This window comes from Clarias gariepinus, chromosome 5, assembly GCF_024256425.1.
Source record: "Clarias gariepinus isolate MV-2021 ecotype Netherlands chromosome 5, CGAR_prim_01v2, whole genome shotgun sequence".
In the NCBI taxonomy this organism is placed as follows: Eukaryota; Metazoa; Chordata; class Actinopteri; order Siluriformes; family Clariidae; genus Clarias; species Clarias gariepinus.
The window spans coordinates 26,377,777-26,403,431 of NC_071104.1; the positions used below are offsets into that span (position 1 = coordinate 26,377,777).

Below are 25,655 nucleotides of genomic sequence, written 5' to 3' on the forward strand. Positions count from 1 at the left end.
TGCTTTAGCTATCAGAATAGGATTAGGTTAAATGCAGCTATTGCTTTGGAGATGACATTCCTGAGCCTTACCTTACAGAACCCTAATCCACAACCCTAAATGGCCGTTCTTAAGTGTTTAGACATGTCCGTTTCAAAACTGAAACGTTAGGTAAACTAATTATACCCCAGGAAGTGAGAAACTTCGCTTTCTCGATAATGTGGAATGTGAAATTTCCACAGTTTACCTTCTGTGCCCCTCCTGAGAAAACACTTCAGGAAAGCGATAGAGGAAGAAGGAAGAGACTGAATGTGCAAAAGTCAACATCTCAAAGTCAGCATGTGGCCACGCACGTGTGTGTGTGTGTGTGGGCACATGAGGGGGAAAAGGGGTGTTTGACAAGGGGGTTTGAAAAAGGGGAAAATGAGATTTCAAAGTCACCTTACTGGTCAAGCAAATATATGTAATGGAGGGCTTTTAACTTTTACAGTAGAAGGTCTTCAGGAAGCTGGTCATCCTGTGGCCATATTTATTACAAGTTCCCTCTGCCCTCGCACTTTCCTGTGCAGCTATCAATGTCATTTTTCATTTTCTGTTTTAAAATGCAATATTCTTATAAGATCCCATACCAAGCTCAGCAAGGCATTATAACTTATCATTTATTAATCACATTCCTTCCAGTTTAGACCTTTGAAAAAGCAAGTTGTAGCATATTAATGCTGAGAGAAGCTGACCGAATTTATGGTGCTCAAGCATAATGTAAAGGGCAAAAGAGCTACAGAAATGTGCCTTGACATCCTTCTCATATTCACGACTACTATAACACTCGGTCCTTGACTTTGAACGCAATGAAATACCACTGAATGTATTTACACATCTCATAACACCATAACAACCTGTGATGCATGGTTGTACTATCTGCGGTGCGATCATTAGTTTCATATCTATAGGGCAGCTTTAACAAAAGCAGCAACCGCTACACTGTGACTTAACTGATAATAACCATATATACCACCCAGCATGTGGATCTGGAGCCATGCTGGTACACAAGACTGATGTTTGTGTATTTGAGGCCATATTCCCCTCCTCGAGTCGTAATCGATCTCCATTTCATAGCAGCTCATTCCTCTCAGAGTGCAATTGGGATTAATGAGCCCCAGCCAGTTGTTCAGATCTGCAGGAGGCTTTCCTCCAATCTCTTCATCCATTCCAGTAACACAAAAGTCTATGGGAGCATTACTACCTTCATATGAAGCTAATATTTGGTCACGGCCCTTCTAAGTCTCACATTCGCCAAGGCCGAGAAGAAGAGGAAAAAAGACGAATCAATAGCAGATCAATAGGGGGGCTAATGAGAGGAAGTTGTGTACTCACGGCTGGCAGAGCTTGACCAGGTCATGGTCGGTGGTTGCTGGGGGCAAGCCACGGATGTACAGGTTGGTTTTGCTGAGCTGCTCCCAACCTGCCGTGCTGCTGCTGCTGCTGCTCTGATTGGTGCTGCTGTTGGTTCCGGGGCTCGGGGGAGCCATGGGCTGAGACGACGGGCCAACTTGGGGCTGCAATAAAAGTGAAAGAAAAACAAAAAGGTCAGCATAAAGGTACATATGAACACCTGAGCATGAAAGGCAAACGTACCCCTTAGACGTAATCGTTGAAAAGAAAGGCAGGGACAGATATAGGAAGAGTTTTTGCAGGTCTGGGTAACTTTGGACTTAAAATACATAAATAATGCTGTATGTGAGTGTAACTATTTGGACTACCAACGGCGATTGGATGAACGAAAGCTAGCTGAGGAGTGCAGGAAAGCCATGGGCTAATCCTGCTCGCCACAAATCCTGGTGCATTTATTATGTGTGCATCGAAGCAGAAATGGAACCTGGGTGTGTCACATTGATTGAACTTACTGTAAAAGTGTTAGCGTAGTGATCCTAATGCATACAGTATATGGGTGGGACAGCTACCCACAAATGTTGGTTTGAAATGCACAGGCTCTAAATGCATCCTGTGCTGATCTGCACTTGTTGCATTTACACATATTTAATAATAACACCACTGATGGGCCATTCTAAAACATCATGCGCACAATTAAATTGGAAGAGGTGGATAATCTATATAATCTGTGAAATAGACAAATACTTGCCATCTTAACTTTTAAATCTAAAATCTTACAAAACAGCAGTATTACACCAGATATAAGAATTTTTTTTACGTAGATTAGATAATTTGCTTGTTATACATGGCTATGTTAAACAGTCCAACCTGCACTATATATTTTATTATTTTTGTTGAAAAGTCTAGTCCTCATTTCTACATATGTTTCCTGAGAACCAGACCGTCTTAGATTTTCATGTAGTCTTGAGAAATCGTCCTGAAGGACTTTTCTGAGTCCCATTTCGTCAGGTTTTTGGAGAAACAGTTTGGGAGAAATGTTCATCATTTGTTAAACCACACAGTGGCCTATGGATAATTCCAGGAACATCTAACTTAAGGCATGAACCAATGAGAAATCAGGATGGTAATTCTGAAGTAGTTGAAACAGACAAGAGTAGAAATGAGGTTGCTGCTGAGGGTTTTACACAAAGAACTCATTTTGAAAACATTTGTTTCTTTAATCTACATAATTACAGATCATTAAATATAAGGAAATTAGATTTTTGCATAGTACTCTATATCTCATTATTACTCTCCAAAATAATCATTGTGCAGATCAATAACTGCAAACATAACTTTAAATTTATGAAGCTGGACATAAACAAATTTACTTATAAATCTTTGACAGGGGCATTTACATAAGAGAAAGCATTTGGATTCTACTGAATTTGTGTCCACATTTAAATCCTACTGAATTTGTGTACATTTACGTAAAGACTCGCTGTTGCAAACCTGGTTTGATCAGCTTCAAATGGAATAATTAGCATGAGTTACTGCAGTTTTATACACACTGACTACAATTTTACATGGATACTAATAATCCACTAATAATCCTGGAATAAAAACTGCATCATGTAAGCACCTCGGTCAGAACAGGCTGACCAGATCCGGCCTAATTGGAATGAACCTTCAGCTGGAATAAGAGGTGAGGTGTACACCTTTAATAATCGGTTCATTCTGATCCATTCTTTACTTCAGACTTTCAACCACTGGGTCTTTGGCAGAAGAAAGAGTACTAATTGGCTCAAGATATCACATGTAGTAAAGCATATAACCAATCATAGCTGAAATTGGAATCTTGTAACCATTAAAAGCATTGAAGATGAATTGTACTGGAAAAAGATGGAAAATGTAACCAAATCTCAAAGAAAAATATTTTTTCTTTCCCTATTAGATTCCCGGCAGAAATTCAGAAATGTTATATATTCTGATTATATGCTTGTGAATTCTATTGGACTGAAGAAATAATGTCAATTTAAACATAGCTACTGATTACTGCTTATTTAGTTACACAAGGACAAAAGTGATAACATACTGTACACAAGAAGGAAGAGTCCGTCTGTGTCTGGGCTATATAATTCACTGCAATGGTGGAGCTGCTTTCCTTGAAAATTTAGTACATGCTAAATCATTTTTAGTTCTCTGTGAGTTATATGAGCATCAGAAAATGTAAAACCTGCTTAGGAATTTAATGAAGAGAGTTGAAAACCAATCAAGGTTAACAAAACTTTCTCAAGTTCACTTTGGCCTACAAATGGAATCAAAGACTTTAACTAAAACAGTAGTAAATAAAGTGGATGGTTTATATTAAAATTAAGCAAAATCACACAATTAAGACCTCATTGCAGCTGTGATATGGCGTTTATACAAACATTTCTTATTAATAGATTATGATTCATTTCTTTATTTAATCGGTTATTTGCTCCGCCAACACATATCCTTCCGCACCTGGCAGAACTAACTATCCGTGACTAGCAGAGCTGACAATCGACAGTTGATGCAATAAACCGGGGTGAAAGTAGTTATACATTCGTACAGGCAACAGTTAAGCATGCATGCGTACACTTGGTAAACATACAACACGCATGTACTGTGAATGTAGGTGTTCATCAGACTACTGGGTTACATACATATACATATAAATACATATTGTTCAATCACAATCTGTATTTAAAATGTGTTTACAAAAATAACTTGGATGTCAATCAAAAGATGCTTTCTATTCCAAGGGAGCTTAATAGTTTTGAAGCTGTAATAACAAGAATTTAATAAGCTGCTCGGTTTCAAGATGTCCGAACAATCATTAAAATAAATACATGGCCTAAACAAAGTGAGCTTGACAAGACTTACCCTTAGCCGGACTGACTAATAAGCAGATTTCCTAGCTGCTAACTTATATATAGAACTTAAATATAAAAACAAACACTCTCTTATTTTAAGGAAATAACCCTCCCAGTTTGTCTAAAAGGAGTAAACAAAAGTTGCGTGCTGTACAAATGGACCCTGATTCCTGACTGCAAACTAAATAACTCCACACTGTCACTGCTGAATGAAGATGAATATCTTGCTCTACTGTGCTCCGTGCTGTTCCCTTTCCACCTCTTCTCTCAAACCAGAGGAGCTCTACACACAGCACAAGAAAGGCTGACTGTGTGCAATGCTGCAGAATTCACCTGATTTTGTTATTTTAAATAAGAAATACACAGCATTTACAATGTATGTATGCATGCTTGCAACCAGGCGGGAGAAGCAGCCATTTTCAGCATGCCTAGCAGAAACATAATAGTCCCCATGACAAGCTCTACACTGCAAATACAACCTTTCCCTGCCCCATGGGATTCTACACACACACACACACACACGGATACACACACTCACTCACTCACACGCACACAGGAAACCACTTGCATGCCAAGGTCCTCACATGCAAACCAGGCGGAGAGGCACATCTGGGAATGAAAAGTAAGCAATAGGGAAAGAAAGACAACACTGCGTCAAACTGGCAGGGTGTGATGTGTGTGCGCTGTACAAAACCTACTACAACTGTGAGGTAAAATGCCTCAAGAAGTGATATGATTAAGAAATAGACTTGTGAGACTTTACAATATTTTTAACAAATCAACAACATAATAATGACCAGTTTCTGAGTAGCATATGTCTGGCCCTTGGTATAGCCTGTATAATCAAATTGTGCATTCCCAATCAGATACTGTATGTTCAGAACCTAAAAACATAAACTCTCAATTAACCCGGAAACAGGTTCCCCATTGAAAGACCACACATACCAGAGAAAATCTTGGGGGATATTTGGACAGGCTTTTACTGCGCCGGTTAGATAGCCCTATTCTTCACGTTATAAAGGAGCTCTTGTATGGCAGAGTCAATCACTTCCGTCCTGTTTGCATGGACACAGATGTTCTGAGCTGGGAAGCTTTTCCTCTTCAAGTACTCCCTCTGTTCCACTCTGATTACCCCTTTCTCTCTCTCTTTCACAGTATGTTCAAGGAGTCACAAGAAAAGAGGAAGTGCTAGGAATCCGAGGAATGAGGCAGTGACAGCGTTGAGCAATCACAGTCTGGACGTCCTCCAGAGGCTCGGATCGTCTTTCCTGCGTTCACAAGTCTCCTCAGCAATTTAACACTCGCTGTCTGGGATTTTAGAGTGTTCCAGACCTTTTCTCCTCCCTATGGAAAAACGAAAGCAAAGACGCAACACTTTGGCAGTACACTCTGCTCTTGTCCTCATAACCCTGTACATATTTCACTACGTTTTTGGCCAAACCTGGCTAGTTTCTGATTGGCCAAAAAACACTGGCTGGGATTTTAATTTCACACAAAGCTGCTTCTGAGAACGTAACCGAACTGCATCGATGAGCCCATTTCTTTAGAATCCGATTTTAAGCATTTATGAATCCCAAGTTAAAAATGAAGCTGTCTAATTTCTCTCCAAAAAAAGGGGAAAGGGGAGACACTCTTTGCTCCAAACACTGATTCAGAATAAAAACAGTACAGCTGAGTGAAAACAATGGTTATGGCCTTGTCCCAAATGGCACCTTAAGGCCTGCAGTCCATCTCCAAGTTCACACTTTGGTGACATAGCTGAGATGTGTGAGTGATCGAGGGCTTGAGAGTTTTACGAGTTAGCATTTGTTGCCTCTTGTGTTCAGTGTGGTGTTTTCACAGTGGTTTGCCATGCTGAGATACAGACAGAGAGTCACAAACCTGCATGTCGTTACACATGCAAATGCCTGAGCAGATTGTTTCTACAGCCAGATAAGCCAGAGATAGTTAGAAACAATTTGATGCAATTGATGTCAAAAGTGCAATTTATAATCATCTATTTCCTAATTGGCAAATTTTAACAGTAACAGTATGAACAGATCCACCATACAGGGTGTCCTAAAATTTCCAAAAATGTTCATACATCATTTATGATGCATACGTTTCAGACAACTTTTAAGAATATATAGGAGAAAGGCTATGATGTACCAGGAAAATATGCAGGACAAAGCTCATTTAAAGGATGTGCACTCCTTAGGCATTTACATCATGACTGCGAGAGGTGACTCTGTGCGTGTATTGAATGTAAATGTGTTGTAAATATAGTTACGTTTTGCTTAATAAATTGGTAATTCCTCATGTATGCAGACTTTGTGCCACCCTGTACATGTAATTGTAATCTCATTCGGGTTATCTGATTGATTTGATTCGCCGATTTAAACATGTTGTTGGATCCTACCTAAACACCAGCTTGATGGTTCTATGCCAGTTCAAATGACATATCGTACAGGACTCCAACATATGATTTGACTTTCATCTTGTCTGCTACATCTAGTCCTTGCTCACAGTTGCAAGGAGTTGTGGGTCAAGGACCACTGCTGAGTCCGCTTTGATGCAGGCTGTGCCAAAGGGTGCCTCCCGGGTGTTCGCGAGCACCCTCTTAAAGCCCAAAATGAGAAACGAGACTCCTTACAGCCTTGCAAACTTTTCAGGCTTAAGTTAACAATAACCATGTGGCCACAAGTACACCATTTGGGATCAGCTCAGTAAGCGCAAACCAGTCCGAAGTAGCGGTCATGAAGACATCAGCAAATTTGTAAAATGAGAATTAACCTCAACAAATAACTTTGCCCAGGCCTATATTTGGGCTCTGTATCTAAATTGTTTATTATTTTAAACTTTACTTATGTAACCAATTAAAATGTAACTAATGTGTAATTATTTAAAATGTAAATAATGTGTAAAGTAGTTTCTTACTTCAATTAAAAACTACAGCATACATTTCAGACAATCTTTCAATCAATCTATCAATCTATCCTCATGAACATTTTGTATTTCTTTGAGCATTACGCAGTCTGACCTTGGGATGAATGTGCTAGGACGTCCATTCCTGGGAAGATTGTCAACTGTCTTGAATGCTTTGCATTTGTGAATAAACTGTAGAACTCCAAATTGTTTGGAAATGGTTTTATAACTCTTACCAGATTGATGTGCAGCAACAATTGCTTTTATAGAGGTCTGCACACCAGCTGATGGTCAATTAATCTAGGGCTGATTATTAGCAGCACCTGGCTGCAACCCTCTTATATCCCGTGGAAGCATTAAGGGGGTACTTAGTATTGCCCACCTGGTTTTTTTTTTTTTTTTGCCTAAGTAATAAATAAAACTTTAAAATATAAAACTACTTATATATATATATATATATATATATATATATATATAAATAGTAATAAATAAAATAATAATTTTATATATATATATATATATATATATAAAATCCTGACCCCACTGCTTAAAGAACTGCCTGATTTTTTACGCTGATCCAGTACTGACATGTTATTATCCGTATAAGCTGCATGCTTGGGTAGAAGGGTTCTGCAAAATGTCAGAGGCCTGATCATGACAGCAATTAAGACAATTTTAGCCTATGTTCTATGCAAAGTTGATGCGGAGTCAAATCTGAAACCAATATAGGTTTAGTATTTCCTTTAGGGTATGTCATTATCAGTATTAGCAATAATAATCAGGATTAGATTGGTACAACATCAAGCAGGAATATCTTGCTTACATGTTACATGTTCAGACTCTTGACATACATTTATAATCTAATATATTATCGGCAGAAATTTCCCAAATTCAGCTGCTTCCTTTCTCTACACAGGGTCTGTATGAGAGACAGGAGTACTAAAATAGGCCTCATTAAAGGATAATAATGCATGACCATGGTTCTGTCAATATGGCTAACATTTCTTTAAAAAATACTCAATCCTCACTCAGTAACCCTGAATGAGAATTTTTCTTCTGATATTAAAAGACAATTGGGTGTTTATGCCTATTTCCACGTATACGATTGACATGCATTTTTAATAAATGTTTTCAATACTATATCAAAGACAGAACAGAATTTAAATCATGTTTCTACCCAGCACCTGCTCATGAGTAGCAGTTGAGGTGAGTACTGTTGTCTGAGACTAATATTGCAGGGTGCTGAAAAACAGGTCTCAGCCCAGAAAGGTCCAATAATGATGAGCAAAATAACATTCCATGAAAGATCTATGCACAAAAAAGCAATTATACATTAAGCCAGGCTCAAGCTACTATTCCAATAGTATGCAACTCAAAGAAACTGCATAGTATAGTCATAAAAGTGCTACACATAGCCTATGGGGTCAAAGCATGGCAAATGAAAGAGATCATGAGCCGGACTAGAAGGATTATTGGCAGGACTTCCAGGTTCAAGAGCCAAATCCTATCCAAGAGCTGATATCATTGTAGCTTGCATTCTTAAAACGCCAAACCTAAATTACATCAAAGCAAGATAACAAAATTGATTGGAAACATCTTGGTAGGAGGATAGTGTTTGAACAGGATGAAAGAACTGCACAATAACCAGTACATCAAAGAAAATCAAAACACAAAATCAATTTTGTAATTTACACATACTTATTTGGCTAGTAATGCAATTGATTACAGTCTATCCCATTCCAGCATCTTATGAGTCATTTCAGAGTACTGTATTAAGCATGGTCTGAAGCAATCACATCTAATACATATAATATTATAATCGCACATAATCATGCAACCCTGCATGTCATAATAATTTTGTGGGTTAAATATTTCGCTAAACTAAAATTTCAGTACATTATATTTTTTCGGGGACAGTACTACAGTACTAGTCAAAAGTTTGGACACACCTTCCAATTCCATGTTTTTTTTTTATTATTATTATTACTTTCTACATTGGAAAACAATACTGAAGGCATCCAAAATATGCAATAATCATCCTTGAGCAGTTGATATCGATGATATGTCTTCTACTTAAAGGTTTCACAACGGCTCTAATCTGGGGTGCTGTTAATTGGTAATTTTTGAGACCGGTAAATGAACTTCTTCTCCACAGCAGAGATAGGTTTTGGTCTTGCTTTCCTGGGAAGGTCTTCATGAGAGGCAGTTTCATTATGGTGCTTGATGGGTTTTGCAAGTGCACTCGACAATACTGTTCTTGCAAGAACTATTCCAGAACAGCTGACCTTTGTATCTTTAAAATAACCACTGACACTTGCTGTTGTTACTTAATTACCTAATGCTAAATGTGTTAGTTCATAGTTTTTTTTTCATAGTTTAAAAAAACCTTTGACTGGTGTGTCCAAACTTTTGACTGGTACTGTAGATGATTCAAAAATAGTTGCTCATGTGTTGGCAGTAATCCCAGCCCTGTTGCCTTTTAAAGGCCTGCACAATATCTGTTTTAACATACAGGATTGAAAAACTACTTAGATACAAACTATTTATATCAAACTATAAACATAAAAATGTGTTCTAAAATTAAGTCTAGGATTATTTAAAGGAAAGAACTTAAAGCACTATTGCAACACCAGAAGTTTTAATACAAGTTCATTAGTGGAAGAGATGACTGTGTGTTTCCAAAGACGTTGCAACAATGTAAAAGATGTATCATAAATAAATATACAATCTGAAAAAAATGGGTAATTTCCTTACTATGTGGAGAATTTTAAGACACCCTGCAGTCAGAAAAGTAAACACTCTCATAAGGAACATGATGTTTTTTTTCCTTTGAACTGGTCTTTTGCTTGGTGGTATCATGGCTTTGTGGTTAGCGCTATCATCTTGCATCTCCAGTGTTAGAGTATAAATCTTGCCTCCACTCTGTGTGTAGCGTTTGCATGTTCTCCCTGTACCTTATGGGTCTCCTCTCACAGTTTAGATATAAGCAGTGTAGGCTGATTTTCTATATAGTTTCCATATTGTCTGCAGTACGAATGTTTACGTGCGTTCGCCACATTTTATAACCCAAGTTCCTCAGGATATGCTCCTGGCCCACCAAGAACAGTAGAGGTAATACAAAAAAAAACATCCATCCATTTTCTGTTTGTTTTTGTTTGTTTTTTTGTCTGAGCTTGTAAAATGAATTGAATTTTAGCTTTTGGAGCCTCGACCCTATTGAGTTGTGGACCATGATTAAAAAGTTGGGTCTCTGTCAGAAACCAACAAATTTATTTGAACACTACAAATTCTGCCAAGAAAAGTAAACTAATAGCTGACCAGACCTTAGCCAATAACTTGTTGATGGCTGATATGGTAAAACTTGATAAAGAAAAAAAAAAAACATAACCATATTAGGTGTGAAGTATGTATATTTTTGACCATTTTGCCCCAGAAAAGATCAGAAATAAATGAAAGCCCAATAATGGCATAACATATGTGAATATATAAATGTATGCAGTTAATTTTTTGTTCCTGTTATGCATTATTTTGTTCTTGGTGGCACTAATATTGCCATGATTGTGGTCAAATGCCTGGTTGGAGGTTTTCTGAAACTGCTACTCTCCTGGAATTTTCTTTACAAAAACAAACAAAGTTTTTAAAAAAAAAAAACATAAAGGGAGTGGCATTTCTGTGGGTGGACACATCTTGATAATCAGAGAGGTCAGAGGAAAATTGCTAGACTGGTTTGAGCTTGCAGAAAAGCAACTCGGAAGGCAAAACACATTAAACCTTGAAGCGGATGCGCTCCAACATCAGAAGACCACATCAGGTTCCACTTCTGTCAGCCAAAAACAGGAATCTGAGGTCACATTGGGAACAGGCTCACCAAAAACTAGACGGACACACATTGCAAATATTTCGCTGGACATTTATTCAGTCTTCAACTGGGCTGAGCAATATGACAATGATAATACTGATACTGCCACAATACACTGTTCTGAGATGTCACAGGTATCAATAAGATAATTCAGAACAGCAGTGGTTAAATAGATGTTCATTTTTAAGTAACCTGTTTTATTTATTTCTGTTTTCCACTGGTAAATAACTAGCTTTTTTTTTTTATGTTACATAAAAGTGTAACTGAACTCAGGTTTTTATTTAACACTGTTTTGTTACCAAACCTATACAGTATATTATAATACCTATCGTGACCAGCATTGTGATATGATACCCATTGCCTATTATATATTTTCTATTTTAAAATATTTAATAACAGACAGAGAACAGTGGGTTCATTTTGCATCTCATGACATCCCTTATACATCTGTGTAATGTCTTTCAAATCCTGTTAAAATAATAAAGCAAAATCTAATCATCCCAATGGAGGATGCACGCTCTACAAGGAAGCGTTCCACACTGGTTGGAACTAAGACAGGACAAAGAACATCTTTGAGGAGAGAGCAGCCCTGTCCACTTTTACAGTTCTTTTTCCTGGCCACACTCCAGCAGACCTGGCTTTTCTGACCATCTCAAAGCCTGATTGTTCCTTACTGCTGAGTATTCAGCTCCGACCAAAAAGGAGACTGTGACTTAGAGAGAGAGAAAAAAGCAAAAGACGGGCTAAGGAGGGGAGACTGTTATCGTCCTGCCCCAGACTCAGATAGCTAGCCATATCCGCACTGGAAAGACATTGGCCTAGCAGTAAGAGGCCTCACCCTGAGAGCTCAGCTCACACACTGCTAAACCTGCCAATGAGTATTCTTAATCCTCCCTTACTGCCAATCATTTTTTTTTGACAAGCTCATACATTTTAAAACCATCATCAACTACAAAAAACATGACATGCCATTTCTTTCATCATCCACACTAACTCATATGACAGAAACACTGCTGCACAATATTCCTAGGATTTACAGACACACTCTTGAATGGTTCTTTAAAGGGTCTTAACTATGGATACACATACCGTTTTTTATGTGTATCCAAAGTTAAGAATTTTTGTAGGGTTTTACAAAAATAATCTTTGCAACTTCTAATAGAGGGACAACTTAAGAACTTTTAAGAGCTCTAAAATGTCTAAGGTCATTTATCTCACATATCCAATCTCACCTGCCCTCAGATTAACCTCAGATCAAGATTGTAGCAAATGTCTATAAGATATGGCTGGAATACATGAACCATGATGTCTAAAACTTACTTTTATCAAGTTAAGGTTAGCTTAAAGGGATTAAAAACAGATCATTAAAATATGACGTATAAGATTTGTATGTTCCCAGGGTGTTAAATTTGATCTGGTAACCTTTAAGATTATAATCTGATATTGTCACACTACTGAGTATGTAAATGGAAGGTTGTTTTCTCTTTGGGTATTAAAAAAAAAGAATAACCAAAGAGATCGGATTTGACTTTTATCTTTATAATCCAGAACACCCTGTGAGAAAGGGTTAAATATAGGCTTGAATTACTTTTGATATATGCTATGCTATATAAGCTCGCTGCTCGAGTTGGTAGATTTGTGCTTTAAATGAAACTCCGGATGCATGTTTCACCCTTCAGTGTTAGTAATATATTCACAGGCAACATTGTATCTTCACTTAGTTACATTGTTACACCAAACTCAACAGTGATCACACATTTAGCCGGCAGGATCAACCCAGTCGTATTATTAGCCGGCAACAGGAGTAAAAATGTGAGTAAATAGTGTTTGTTCCTTTACCTGTTTACGATATGTATTTCTCAACGGGTTGCCAGAATTCGCAAAAATCATCCTCGAACTCGATGTACCGCCGCAAAGATGATTTACTGTCAGTTGTTATTCGCGCTCTTAAGTGCCAATATCCAAGCGACTGCACGGTAGTAAAGTTGTAGATTTAATTCTATCAAACATAGAGAACTGTCGATGTTATCACTGAATCCAGTTTTGACTCGCCCGCACAAAAAAACTACGAGTAAAAACACAGTGATCGTACATCCCACGACCGTCCTTAAGTTCGATTGCCCAACCCGTTTGTTTAGCTCCGTTCATTGATCTGTGTTTAGTTCCCCACAGAACAAACCCTCCCACTACGGACCAAACCATTGCGCAGACTACAGAAGGGGTGTTTCACGTGAAAAAGGGACTTAATGTGAACAAAATGAATCGTGGTTTGTATATCATGTTAACAAAACGTAATCAAATCTAACAACTATGCCAGTCGGTGCATATTTTAACTTCTATAAAGCCTTAGGTTTTCATATAAATTATGAAATACTCCAAAGACTCGCCCCTGGGTTCTCATTCTGTCCTTAAGCGTGCATACTTTACATTCTTCTGTGCGGCCATTAACTAGTATGTGGTTTCTGTTTTCTGGATTGGATTAACACATATTGTAGTACTGAATCACTATACTTGTATTTATCCAACATGTCTTAGAAAGCTTTACTTCTGGGAGAAGTAGCTTCTCTATTAAAAGTAAATATCACATTTTTTAGACTAATAAAAAAGTACAACTAAAAGAAAGAAACTGAACTGCTTGTTACTTGTATAAACTGATTTTTTTCTTTTAAAATGCTATTTTTAAGCCCTTTTGTTGAAGCCCACGTGAGCCACTGCCTTCTCATGGCTGGATTTATAAAAGCAGAACATGTACAAAAAAAAGTAGATACAGCTATAATATACAGTGTTAAATATATTTTACTATATAAAAACCACAGTGCACACACACAGACACACAAACACACACAAAGCAGCCCACAGTCACACATCCACCACAGATAACTGCATACAACCATCAATTAACAAGTATTAATGTAATGTAGTTAATTGTAATAATAAATAGCTACTCAGAAACTGTCAAAATACTGTCAGATGCACACACTCCCCACATCCCACAAACACCCATTTACATACAGTCTAATTGAAGTCAAAATAATTACCATCAGACACATGCAAAAGAATTATGTAACCATTGAATTGGTTCCCCTGTTGTTGTAAACACTCTCGCCTCCAGCCTACATTATTTCTGCCAAGCTCTCTTTCATTGGTCATTTCTTATACAGTTCAAGAAGCTCTCTCTCTCTCTCTCTCTCTCTCTCTGTCTGTTTCTATGCCTCCCTCTGTACCTGAAACCTTGATGGCTTGTCCTCAAACCTCAACCCGGCATTTCCTGTTATCTACTAAAATATCCCCCGACCTCAGCACTTTCTGTCTGCTGTTCTAAATACTAAGATGGCCTTAAGAACACTGCATTATAAATAAGTTTTTCAAAGTTGGCTACTACATCCCATCCCGTCAAATGTTACAGACAATAAACAAAGGAATGCACAAACACTCTCACTCACTCGCTCACTTGCTCAGTCACACACTCACACACTCACACACACACACACACACACACACACACAAGATGAGAACCATGAGAGCCACACCAAGACCAAAGAATGTATTTCATCTTTCTCAGGTGAAAAAATAACAGTGGTGCCATTTGCTAACTCATTTGTTTTATTGTAATAGTTTGAAACACATCAAAATACACATTTTGGTTGTTAATAATAATAATATTATTATTATTATGCTTGCTATATGAGAACTGTAGTAAACATTTTTGCACTACAATATTTTTTAATGGTTTATTATTTGGATAAATTGCAACCTTGACAAAATGTTGATGGCTCTGTTTGAAATGTGACAGGTATAAAATACATTTTGCTTTTTACGTTAGAGTCTGAACGGATCTGAATATCTGCAAAGAGATTTGCCTATATCTACTGCATAAATAGGTTGAAAAACTGGACCTAATTTACTGCTAGGCACATGAGGTAAAATGTATCTGTTCGTTTTTCCTAGGGTGTTTGACATTTTTTTTTTAACCCTTGAAAACGCAATCCCCCCACCAGGCATGCAGGAAAAAAAACAATAGGAATTTTAGAATATAGAAACAAACATGAAATGTAAGGTTATAGGACCATAATCAATGATGGCTTAGTATGATGCGACCTGACGTAACAGGGTGGCGTGATGCTGTTAAATTATTGAACAACCAGGGAGACTTTTTAATAATGAGGTGTAATTAGCTGAATGGTATGAATTCTTATAAATGTTTGCAATGTTATGTGTAATTAAAACGTACTCTGTAAAAGAAATCTAAAACTGAAAAAAAAACGTTAAAAAAGGGTCAGCAGAAAGTTTTATTTATGATATAGCCATGCTAGTGTACCAATACATAAACAGAATAAATAGTAATGAGTAAGAAAAGATGGCTTCTGTGTAAGGTAGTATGAGTAGACTATCAGGTGTATGCTACACTAACTCCATCCGCACAGGCCAAAAAATACATTCTAAGGAGAAAATAGCAACTGTTAACAACTTTACAATCTACCACCAATAACATCTAACATAAGACACAGAGTCTAAATGTGTACAAGTGAAGCTGTCCAGTGAAGACACCGACTCATAAAAAAATTATAATTTAAAACAGCAATGAAGTGGTACAGCAATATGCAGAGACAACAAGTAACAAAGTACAATTACGCTATTACTGTACTTTAGTATTTTTTATCTATCTGTACGTTGCTAGAGTATTTCCTGTTTGTAATACGTTTTACTTCTCTTTGAATTGTAAATTTTACTGTTACTTACTACAAAAGTGCATTGATTTTCTAATCTAAACATAAGCCTTCACTCTGTCACTCACACCATATCTCAGCTGAGCTACACCCCATGCGGGGAGATCAGAAACGAAACAATTCCACCAGTCCAAAGTGACTGACAGTTACCTGGGCCTAGATCTCACCCACTTGGTCTCTGGCCTGCAGATTCTTTTAAGTCCTTTTTCAAATGCACAAAACAGCAATTTAGGTAACTTGATTATATACTGAGCCTAAGAGTTGTGAACTAATATGCATTTGACTTGTGTTTATTGCCAATAACGACATTTTTGTTTTTAAAAAAGTGGTATTTCTGCTTGTAGGGGAGTACTTTTACTTGAGTATTGATTATATGTTTTTCTGCCATTTCTGGCTGTATGTGCAGCATGTACAGAGAGAATACCAGTATGGGAAACTTTAGGCACTTATTTCTACCAATATTTATACATACTGAAAATATTATGTTGTGATTGACAAATCTGCAGTTTAAGATGCTCAGATTTTATTAATGCAATATACAATTTTATTTATGTTTCTATTTCTTTCTAAGTGTCTTTCCAAGAGTATTACTTTTTGAGTATTACCAAATGAAATCTGGATAATGGTACTAATAAGGGTTAATAGAGACACAGGTGATAGTGATTAGTGATATGTGATGAACTGGGGCTGATTTTGCTAAAAAGACACTAGGCAATATTTTGGTCTAAATGCAAATAAACAGTAAGTTATGAATTTAGAATATTGGCTAATTTTCTTTGAAAATGTTACATCTCAATATGTACAGTACTGTGCAAAAGTCATGCAATCCGGTAAGAAGCTTTCAAAATTATGAAAAAAAAAAAGTTTCTAGATGTGAAGCAAATTATACTAAAAACATCTAGCAGAAAAATGAACGCGATAAGTATTTGCCCACACTTTGCATCACTTTTATCCAGAACACTGTCAAGCATCTTTATATAAATTGTCTGGTAAGTTTTCCAAGTGTTTTGGAGAATATGCCTCAGCAATGCAAAAGACTAACATTAAAGACAACATGTATAAATATTTCAGGGTGGCTAACAGATTTGCACAGTTTTGTATATACACCCACACATGATAAACCCTCACACACCATTACATGCTGATGACATTCTCATTACCTCTCTCTCTCTCTCTCTCTCTCTAATATAGCTTACCATCTTGCAATGAGTTGAGGTAAAACTGCAATGAATATTCTGCATGAAAAGAGAAGTGGTTTTGAACTCAGCGTATTAATAAAACTGAGCCTGCATCCCTGGCTGGGTAGATTTCTCCCGACTGGAATGGAGTGCTGCTCTGTTCTGACTTATTATCTCTCAACCTCTCAATTATACATCTTACATCACATTCAGATGCTAAGAGATCGCAAAATGTTACTTCCTGTTCACTCCCTTTTTCTTTGCTGCTTCCCCTGATTATCATACACACCTTCTTTCAGTGGCAGTCATAAGATGACTCTTGAGTAAGCACTGTGTCATAATTTGACGTGTTTTCAAAATCACTCAGTCTGTATTTACCTTTCTCTGTCTGTTGCTCAGGAGTAGCCGAGGGCCCAAACTCTTCTGAGGAGGCCATGCAATCATTGTCAACTGCAACCACCACGGCACTGAGTGTGTCGCCGTGAACTGTGAGAATACAGTGTTTGTGTGTGTGTATTGGGGGAAACACGTTGCACTGCCACACAGGAAGAGAGCACTTTTTCTCTCACACAGACGTACATATAGAGAGCTGTGGAGTATGAGCATGTGTGAAGGAGAGAAGAAAAAAAGACATGACTGGGGGAAGGGTTGGAAGGCTGAGTATGATTAGACATGGGACAGTAACATGCAGGAAAGGGCTAGTATAACATTGTTTTCCTTAAATACCAGATATAGTATACATGTGAGTTTTTATTCTATCAGAAATGTGCAAGAAAATGACTCCATCCCACCTCATAATTTTTCGTAGTACCTGCCCCTTAAATGCAATAATGATTTTCGGTGCTTTTGTTGGCCAAAATATAAACAAAGTATGAACCTAACATTTGTTGTTCTTCTACTGTTAGGGATCTTCACAGTTAATCATCTATTCCATATATTTGATTTGGCACAGTTGTTTTATGCCTGATCCCCTTCCTGACACAACAGTCTCCATTTTAGCAGGGCTTCAGACCAGCACTGAGAATGCACTCACTTGTCCACCAGTATGGTGGGGGGTCCGCATCAGGGAATTGAATCCCAGGCCTCTGCAAGACAGCCATAGATACATACTGTATTAAGAGGGCATCCAGGATGGCACATTCACTGAAGATAAATAAATGATCATATTAAAGACATTACGCAGCATGTTTATTTGGCCTGCAAGCTTCATATCTGACCACCTGCTTTTGTCTACATGAGACTAAACAAAACAAATTAAAACAACACTATTTTCTGCAGCTTAGTTGTTGGGTCCCACAGAATGCACACATGCACAGTGCACATCTATTGCTTCTAATAAAGCTGTCTTAAACTATAACTCCATTTTTGGACTTTTGAGAAAAACTAGTTTCTACAAACATAAGTAAAAATGCAAGTAAAGTATTGCCAACTCATATAGAATATTTTGCGTGAGTTTTCTTTGGGTCACAGGCATGATGAAAAAGCACAAATGGCAAAATATTAAGTTTTGTTATACCAGTCTCACGTCAATCGCAGAAAATTGCACAAAAAAACCTTAAAAACAGACTGTTGAAAATAATGAAAATAATAACAAAAATTTAAAGCATCATCAGCCTCCTCCTCTACCAGTCTTGATAGCTAACAACAGCATCTCATTATAGGACAGGCACCATATAATGTCTATTTATGCATAGTCCAACTGCATACATGTCCCTTAGGGTTATAACATAGTTCAAAAACTTTCAATGGGAATGGACGGAACAGACCCAGATATAACAAATATAACAGTTTCCCTTAAATATGCATCTTATGTCTCTTTTACATAAGTGTTTTACTGTTACAGTCTAACCTTGGATTGCGAGCGGAATTTATTCCAGAGGTGTGCTTGTATATAAAAACACTTGTATATCAAATGAATTTCCCTATAAGAAATAATGGAAACTCCCATTATTTGTTCCACAGCTAAAAATATTTATAAAAAAATAATTATTACAAAATTGAAAGTAACAAATTAACCTGCATGGAACCTCTCTAATGACACTCGCATGCACACACACACAAACAAAATCTCCGCTTTCTTACAGAGAGAGAGAGACTCTGAATCTTTAACAAGAAACCTCTCTAATGACAATTTCTTTTGCTGTACGCACACACGTAGTCACAATGTTATAATAAACAATACATGCGTGTTAACTATATGAGTGAAGCACACGCACTAATACTGAGTATAGGAGCCGATCATCCATAATCCCTGAATGAGATCCTTGGCTCAGTTGTGATCCCCTGACGCTCGGCAGACAAAGCACATGCATATTACTATATCAAGACCTTGCTCGTTTATTAGGTTAGAATTTATCAACAATTTTTCATAACATCTTTATAACATCTTTATCTTTGCAAAAGAAAGATACAGAGCATTTATTTTTAACAAAAAGAATTATCATAGACAGCCTTGGGTGCCAGAGGAAAATAATTTGCCAGAATAAGTCTGAAAATAGCATTTTTCCTGCTTATTTGTTAATTGTAATGCTGTAATTGTAATGATGTAAATGTATGCTGATTTGATCAGATCAGACCTAATGAACCTTGCTCAAGGATCCAACAGTGACAGCTTAGTGCTACCAGTGGTTGATAATCTTCCCGATCCCTAACTACTGAGCGCCCACTGCCTTTACAGTTACTAATTGTAATAAAATTGGACATCATAGGTTCATCAGAGGAAAAATATTTTAACAAGGCAAAACATTTTAAGCTTTAAAATTTGTCTTTTTATTTACCACCAAGTTACAGTTATACAGCATGTACTTCTACTGAGATTTTGGATTGCTAGTTTTGGATTGATTATTTTTTGCTTGTTATGAGATTATTGTGTTATTCAAAGACGGACAATTAGTAGCCAATAAGCCAGAAGCCGGTAACCACAGTGAAATATAGCTGACTGCCCTCTACTTAAGTGTACAAAAACCTGTCCATTTGTCTTTTTTACCGTGGGCTCTTCAAGGCCAGACAGCAGACAAGTATATGATTAGAACTAATGAGAGAGGTAGCTGAGGTGAGTTTAGCTTCGTGCAATCTAAAAAAATGGTTATGTTAGTGAAAAACCTGCATTCTATATATTTTATACACATGTTCACTTTAACAGAAACTTGAGTTCTTTAGCATAATTATGAGCCTAAAGGAATTTTACTGTGTATGCAAAACCATGGCCCTATTATAATCATACTATAAATGCCTTTATACAGCTTACACTAATAAGCATTTGGCACATGTGTACAGTCACTAAGTAAATTGTAATTATTCTGCCTGTTTTTGTGCAAAAGTAACCCAGCTGTGCACCTAGCATTAAACCCTAATTATGCTGAACTTAAACATTTTTCCAGAGAAATCTCATCAGAGCAAAACTGTAAAATAGTTCAATACAAAATAGTTCAATACATTTTGCTATGCCCACTAGCAATTTTTCAGTGATCCATGTAAATATATCAATTTGCGGAAAGAAAACTATAAGGCTGTATGTTTTATTCTGAAAATATTTATTATTGTGTAAAATATTTATTATATTGTATTACCATCAAGACTGGAAAATCAATGCATTAATAATCCAGGCATGCCAAGGTTATTAAATAATAACAAACACCTATATGTTGCTTGAGGCAAAATAAATGACACTGACATTTCTATTATTTTTCCACACTACACGCTGACCATTGTGCCACTGAGCAGCTCCTTTTCTGTTTTTTATGCTTATCACTTTTCATCAAAGCGGAAATAAAATATTTATCTCACAGAATCAGAAAACAAAAATGCTTCAAAGTGTCATTCAGCATTTACTCTATATCATCTCATACACTGGGCATTGAGTCCAATGCTTATTCAACTCATTCTACTTATGCCATTACATATTAATTTAATGACATGTTTACACATATTATTACAGTACGGTGATTACTGGTTAACCTATTCATGTGTGTCTGATTGACAGTGTCAGTGCACTGATAAGCCTTCGGAGTGTTTCCCTGTGCTAGGGGGAAAAAAGAAATCCCAAAATTGGAATCAACACAATGTCCATTCTGTCAGACCTGAGCAAACATAATTAGCATGACCACACTGTGTTTTAATTGTGTACATTCTGCTGCCAGGCAACTATTCGAACTTTATTGTAAACTTTGCATAGGCCTTTTGCAGCTTTGGACTAATGCTATTGTTGGGAAGCTTGTTGTATAACGTTCAGTGGTAGTTAATGTGCTCAAACGCTTCTATTCAAAGGCTCGTGCTCATGGAGGCAGCTCACCAAAAACTAGACTTTTTTTTAGATAACATGAAGTTGCTTGGAATGGTTTGGAGACAAAGGACTTTGCTTGTTTCCTGCTGAACTCCAGGAAATGTACGCATAGACATTGTTTCAGTTTTAGCACAACCCACTAACAGTAAATAGTAACTTTTCTAAGAAGCAAAACCACTAAATCATGATTTGATTTGTGATCTAGACACTAATTTCCCTATACAAAATCAACCATAAAACTAGAATGATTTTTAAATCAATAGACTTTTGAATTATATTAGATAGGGCCTACATCATTCTGATGTCAAGAGATTCAATCAGAAATGTGTGCTTATAAATTATTCCACTTGAAATAAAAGTATTGACATTGTTGACAAAAACTTTTTTTTGTCTTATCTGTATTTTTAATAAAATAAAACTTGTAATATTCTAACTTCTGTGTTTAGACAAATATAGATTTTTGAACTTGTATATGTAGCTCTTTTATATGTGCTTATTTATATATTTGGATCTAGCCTAAATGTTAATTGTGCAATATCCATTTGCACATTCTTGTAACAATGCTGTTCATTCTCAGTTTCCACTGCCAATATTTGCTGTCTCACAGCTTTTTAGATCAAGATCAAAGCTTGCTGTCCCATCCCCCTAAAGGAGATATGCTTGCAAAGATTATACACTATTCTTTGCTTGTCCCTGTTTTTGCCCTTAACTTAAAAAAGCATATTTAATACAAAGATCAAATAACTACCCAAGAAAATCTAATTATCAAAACAATCACTTCTCCAAAGGTTGGACTTGACCAGTGTCATTCATCCTGCCCTATAACAGTTTATGGACCAAGACATCTTGTATAGTCACAAGCAAGGCACTGTTTAGAGTAATATGCTCCTTTGTATATATGGCTCAATCCACACAAAGTCAACATGTCGTAAAACAATGCTCAGTGTACCACCCTTCTGCTTCAGCGTTATCCAGCTGTGCCGATTTTATACAAAGTCCAGCATGCTCTATCCCATTCTTCATTCTAGCAAAAGCACTTATTCTTTCTATTTTGGAACAAAATAAAAACTGTTTGCTTGATATGTAATAGTCACCATTATTGCTCCTAAAGCTTAATTGTATATTGATGGTTTGATTAAAAAAAAAATCTATCAATCAAAAAATAGTCTTGATGACTATACAACATTGTATTAAACTTCTCTCTTGTCTGATAAATTATTTAAAAAGAATGATTATTCATTATTTAAACTGATACATGCATTCATTAAAAAAGTTGCTGGACTGAGACAACATCTGGACAGATAATTCTGGTACAAAAACATGTATCAAAACGTGCCAATGAACAACATATTAGATCAGCTCCACCCATGTCTCAGTATTGATTTGGGCTGAGCTCTCTGGCATAAAACACACCACAAATCTGCTATAATAATCATGCTTAAACTTTTGAAAGAAATCAGCAGATTCAGTAATCAGTCGGATAATATCATAGTAACAGCTTATAATATAACATCAAACAATATCACACGACATATAACATAACATAACATAACATAACATATTTGCAGATTTTTTTTAAACCCTGACACAAAATGTATCCATTTTTTTTGTGCATTAAAAAAAACACTAATCAGCTGCAGAAGGCAAAAAAAAAAAAATCAGACTGCTAGAGATACAGGCTGCATGCCATCATCCTCTCAGCAAATCCCCAATGTGGAAATAACACCTACAGTGTTTATATAAGACCAGCTGGACACATAAGAACACTGTAAGAGTTAATTCAACACTGGGAATTCGACCGTGATACTGGGATTATTTCAGAGTGTTTATTCCAAGCAGCAGTGTGGAACCGGTGTGTCACCTGGACAGTTGGCAGAGTCGAATCACGTAATGGCCAGTGGAATTTATAGCGCACACAAAACATAACCACAGAAACCAACACACACACACACACACACACACCCAGCGGGAGAGAGAGAAAAAGACAGAGAGAACATAAAAAACCCGCCGTATGTGCCAAACCGGGAGTGTTCCTCAAGCCATGAAAATCACCAACTTATAAAGTGAAAGCGGTCGCGTTCCGTGCGATTTCTGCTCCAATGCCGCGAGTCCCTTATTCAGCCCTATAGCAGTGTAGCTCCGTGCATACTGTCGATCCTGTATCCTACCTTGGCGTGCAGGTAGGGCGGGTAATAGTAGGAGTATTGAGGGTACATCTGCCTCCACACTCTGCCCATCAAGATCCAGGGACACACACTCTCTTCTGCGCTCTGTCCACCGGGCCAAAGCACACCGCCGTCCCGTCCGTTCAGCTCAACTCAGCTCCTAGCGCTCAGTACTGTGCGGTCGCGCGCGCGCACACATAGAGAGAAGGGGGGGAGAGAGAGGGGGGGGGGGGATTCCGGTTAATATATACAGAATGTTACTGTGGGCGGTGGAACTGCAGCATATATTCTACAGTACATTCTGCTTCATGTGTTAAAAAACACAAATCTAAGCAAAACACGATTAATCAAACCAACAAAACAACCAGAATGCAAGTTTTTTTTTTCCTTTATGTTGTCTGAATCCCTAAATTTAAACTTTGAGCCTCAAAGTATGTCTAAACTAAATCATTAGAATAGAACTAAATCCTGGCATGTAGGGTATATACACGATATTTCCAAAAGCATTCGCTTGCACAAATATGAACTTCAGTAACATACAAGTCTCAATCAATAGAGTTTAATATACTGTCAGCCCACCCTGTACAGCTAACAGTTTCAACTCACCTGGGAAGGCTTTCCACAAAGTTTAGGAATGTGTTTATGGGAAATTTTGGCTGTTCTTCCAGAAGCGCATTTGTGAGGTCAGACACTGATGACCAAAGGAATTCTATCAGGTTGAGGTCAGGGACTCTGTGCATGCCAGTCAAGTTCTTCCACACCAAACTCACTCATCCATGTCTTTCTGGTCCTTGCTTTGTGCACTGGTGCACAGTCATGTTGGAACAGGATGGGGCCATCCCCAAACTGTTCCCACTAAGTTGGGAACATATAATGGTCCAAAATGCCCAAGGTATGTTCAAGCATTAAGCATATAGTTGTGCTCAAAAGTTTGCATACTGCATGGCTGCAATTTTGACTAACTTCCCTGTGCCACTGGAGCTCACACACCCCCAAAACCATAATGCTTTACAGTAAGGATGGTGTACTTTTTACTATATACATAGCATTTATGGTTATGAATTTAAAGTTTAATTTTGGTCTCATCACTCCAAATGACTCCGCTCCAGAAGCTGTGAGGGTTGTCCAGGTGCTCTCTGGTGCACTGCAAGTGGGCCTTCTTCTGTGGCATGGGCGCAGTAATGGCTTTCTCCGGTCAACTCGACAGGTCATTTGTGTTCAAGTACCTCCTTATTGTACTCCTTGAAACTACATCACTTTTTTTCCAGAACAACCTGCATTTCTCTCAAAGTTGTTTTTGGATTTTTCTTTGCATCCCAAACAATTCTTCTGTCAGTAGTGGATAAAATCTTTCTTTGTCTACTTGACTATGGCTTAGTATTAACAGATCGCACTTTTTATCAGAGTTTGAACAGTACTGACAGGCATTTTCAATTGTTGAAATATTTTTATATCCTTTTCCTGCTTTATAAAGTTCAACTACCTTATAACGCAGGTCCATTAACAGTTCTTTTGTCTTCCCCATGGTGAAGTATCCAGCCAAGTCAGTGCATCACCTCATGAGCTGAGAAACTCACTGACCATTTATGCACAGGCACTAATTACAATTACACTGAGTCACAGGTGTGGAAACTTCCCTTTAACAGGCATTTTAAACTGTGTGTGTCAATCTGTGTGTTAATAAAGTGGCCAAACATTTAAGGATATGTAAACATTCGATTAGGAATGTTTGAGCAATTTCAGTTATCATTAAGTTTTAAAAAGGAGTCAAACAACTACATGATAATTAATGACTTCACCTGACTACTGTCCTAAAATAATAAAATAAAAAAATGTAAACTCTAATTTGTATTTGCTTGGCTTTTCTTTGTATAATATTAAAATTTGTTGATCTGATGATCTTAATCATTTAAGTGTGAGAATACAGGGCCTACACTTTGTAGTGGGATTAAAAACCTCCCCATTTGTACCTAGATAAAGCCTTACGTCACATACACATCACAATACAGTTTCTTTTTTTGCATGTCCCAATTAGTTAGGACGTTGGGCTCAGAGCCCAGGGTCAGCCATGATATGTAAACAGTGATTAGTTACTCCGACCTTCTGATTAGTTAACTCTTGAGCAACATCTATCTATCTATCTATCTATCTATCTATCTATCTATCTATCTATCTATCTATCTATCTATCTATCTATCTATCTATCTTTTTGTTGATTTATTGTTATTTCATTTAGTTAAAGTATGCTATGTTGACTTACAACACAAATCCTGCCCAGGAACACAGGACC

The 25,655-nt window shown here is 37.2% G+C and overlaps 1 protein-coding gene across 4 annotated transcripts in view; it reads right to left on the reverse strand.

Annotated features, from left to right (window-relative positions):
• LOC128524136 (RNA-binding motif, single-stranded-interacting protein 1) overlaps window positions 1-23,530 on the reverse strand; it is a 54,828-nt gene extending 31,298 nt beyond the window's left edge. For 2 of the 4 annotated variants that reach the window (XM_053496505.1, XM_053496509.1), the window contains exons 1-2: window positions 23,369-23,530; window positions 1,354-1,535 (exon numbers count right to left, since the gene is read on the reverse strand). In XM_053496505.1, coding sequence (XP_053352480.1) covers window positions 1,354-1,535; window positions 23,369-23,437 — 251 coding nt within the window. In that variant the 5' untranslated portion in view covers window positions 23,438-23,530. Of the gene's footprint in view, window positions 1-1,353; window positions 1,536-12,852; window positions 13,165-17,296; window positions 17,440-23,368 lie in introns of those variants that run through there. The other 2 variants (XM_053496506.1, XM_053496507.1) reach the window with 2 other exon arrangements.
• Window positions 23,531-25,655: the final 2,125 nt, after the last annotated feature.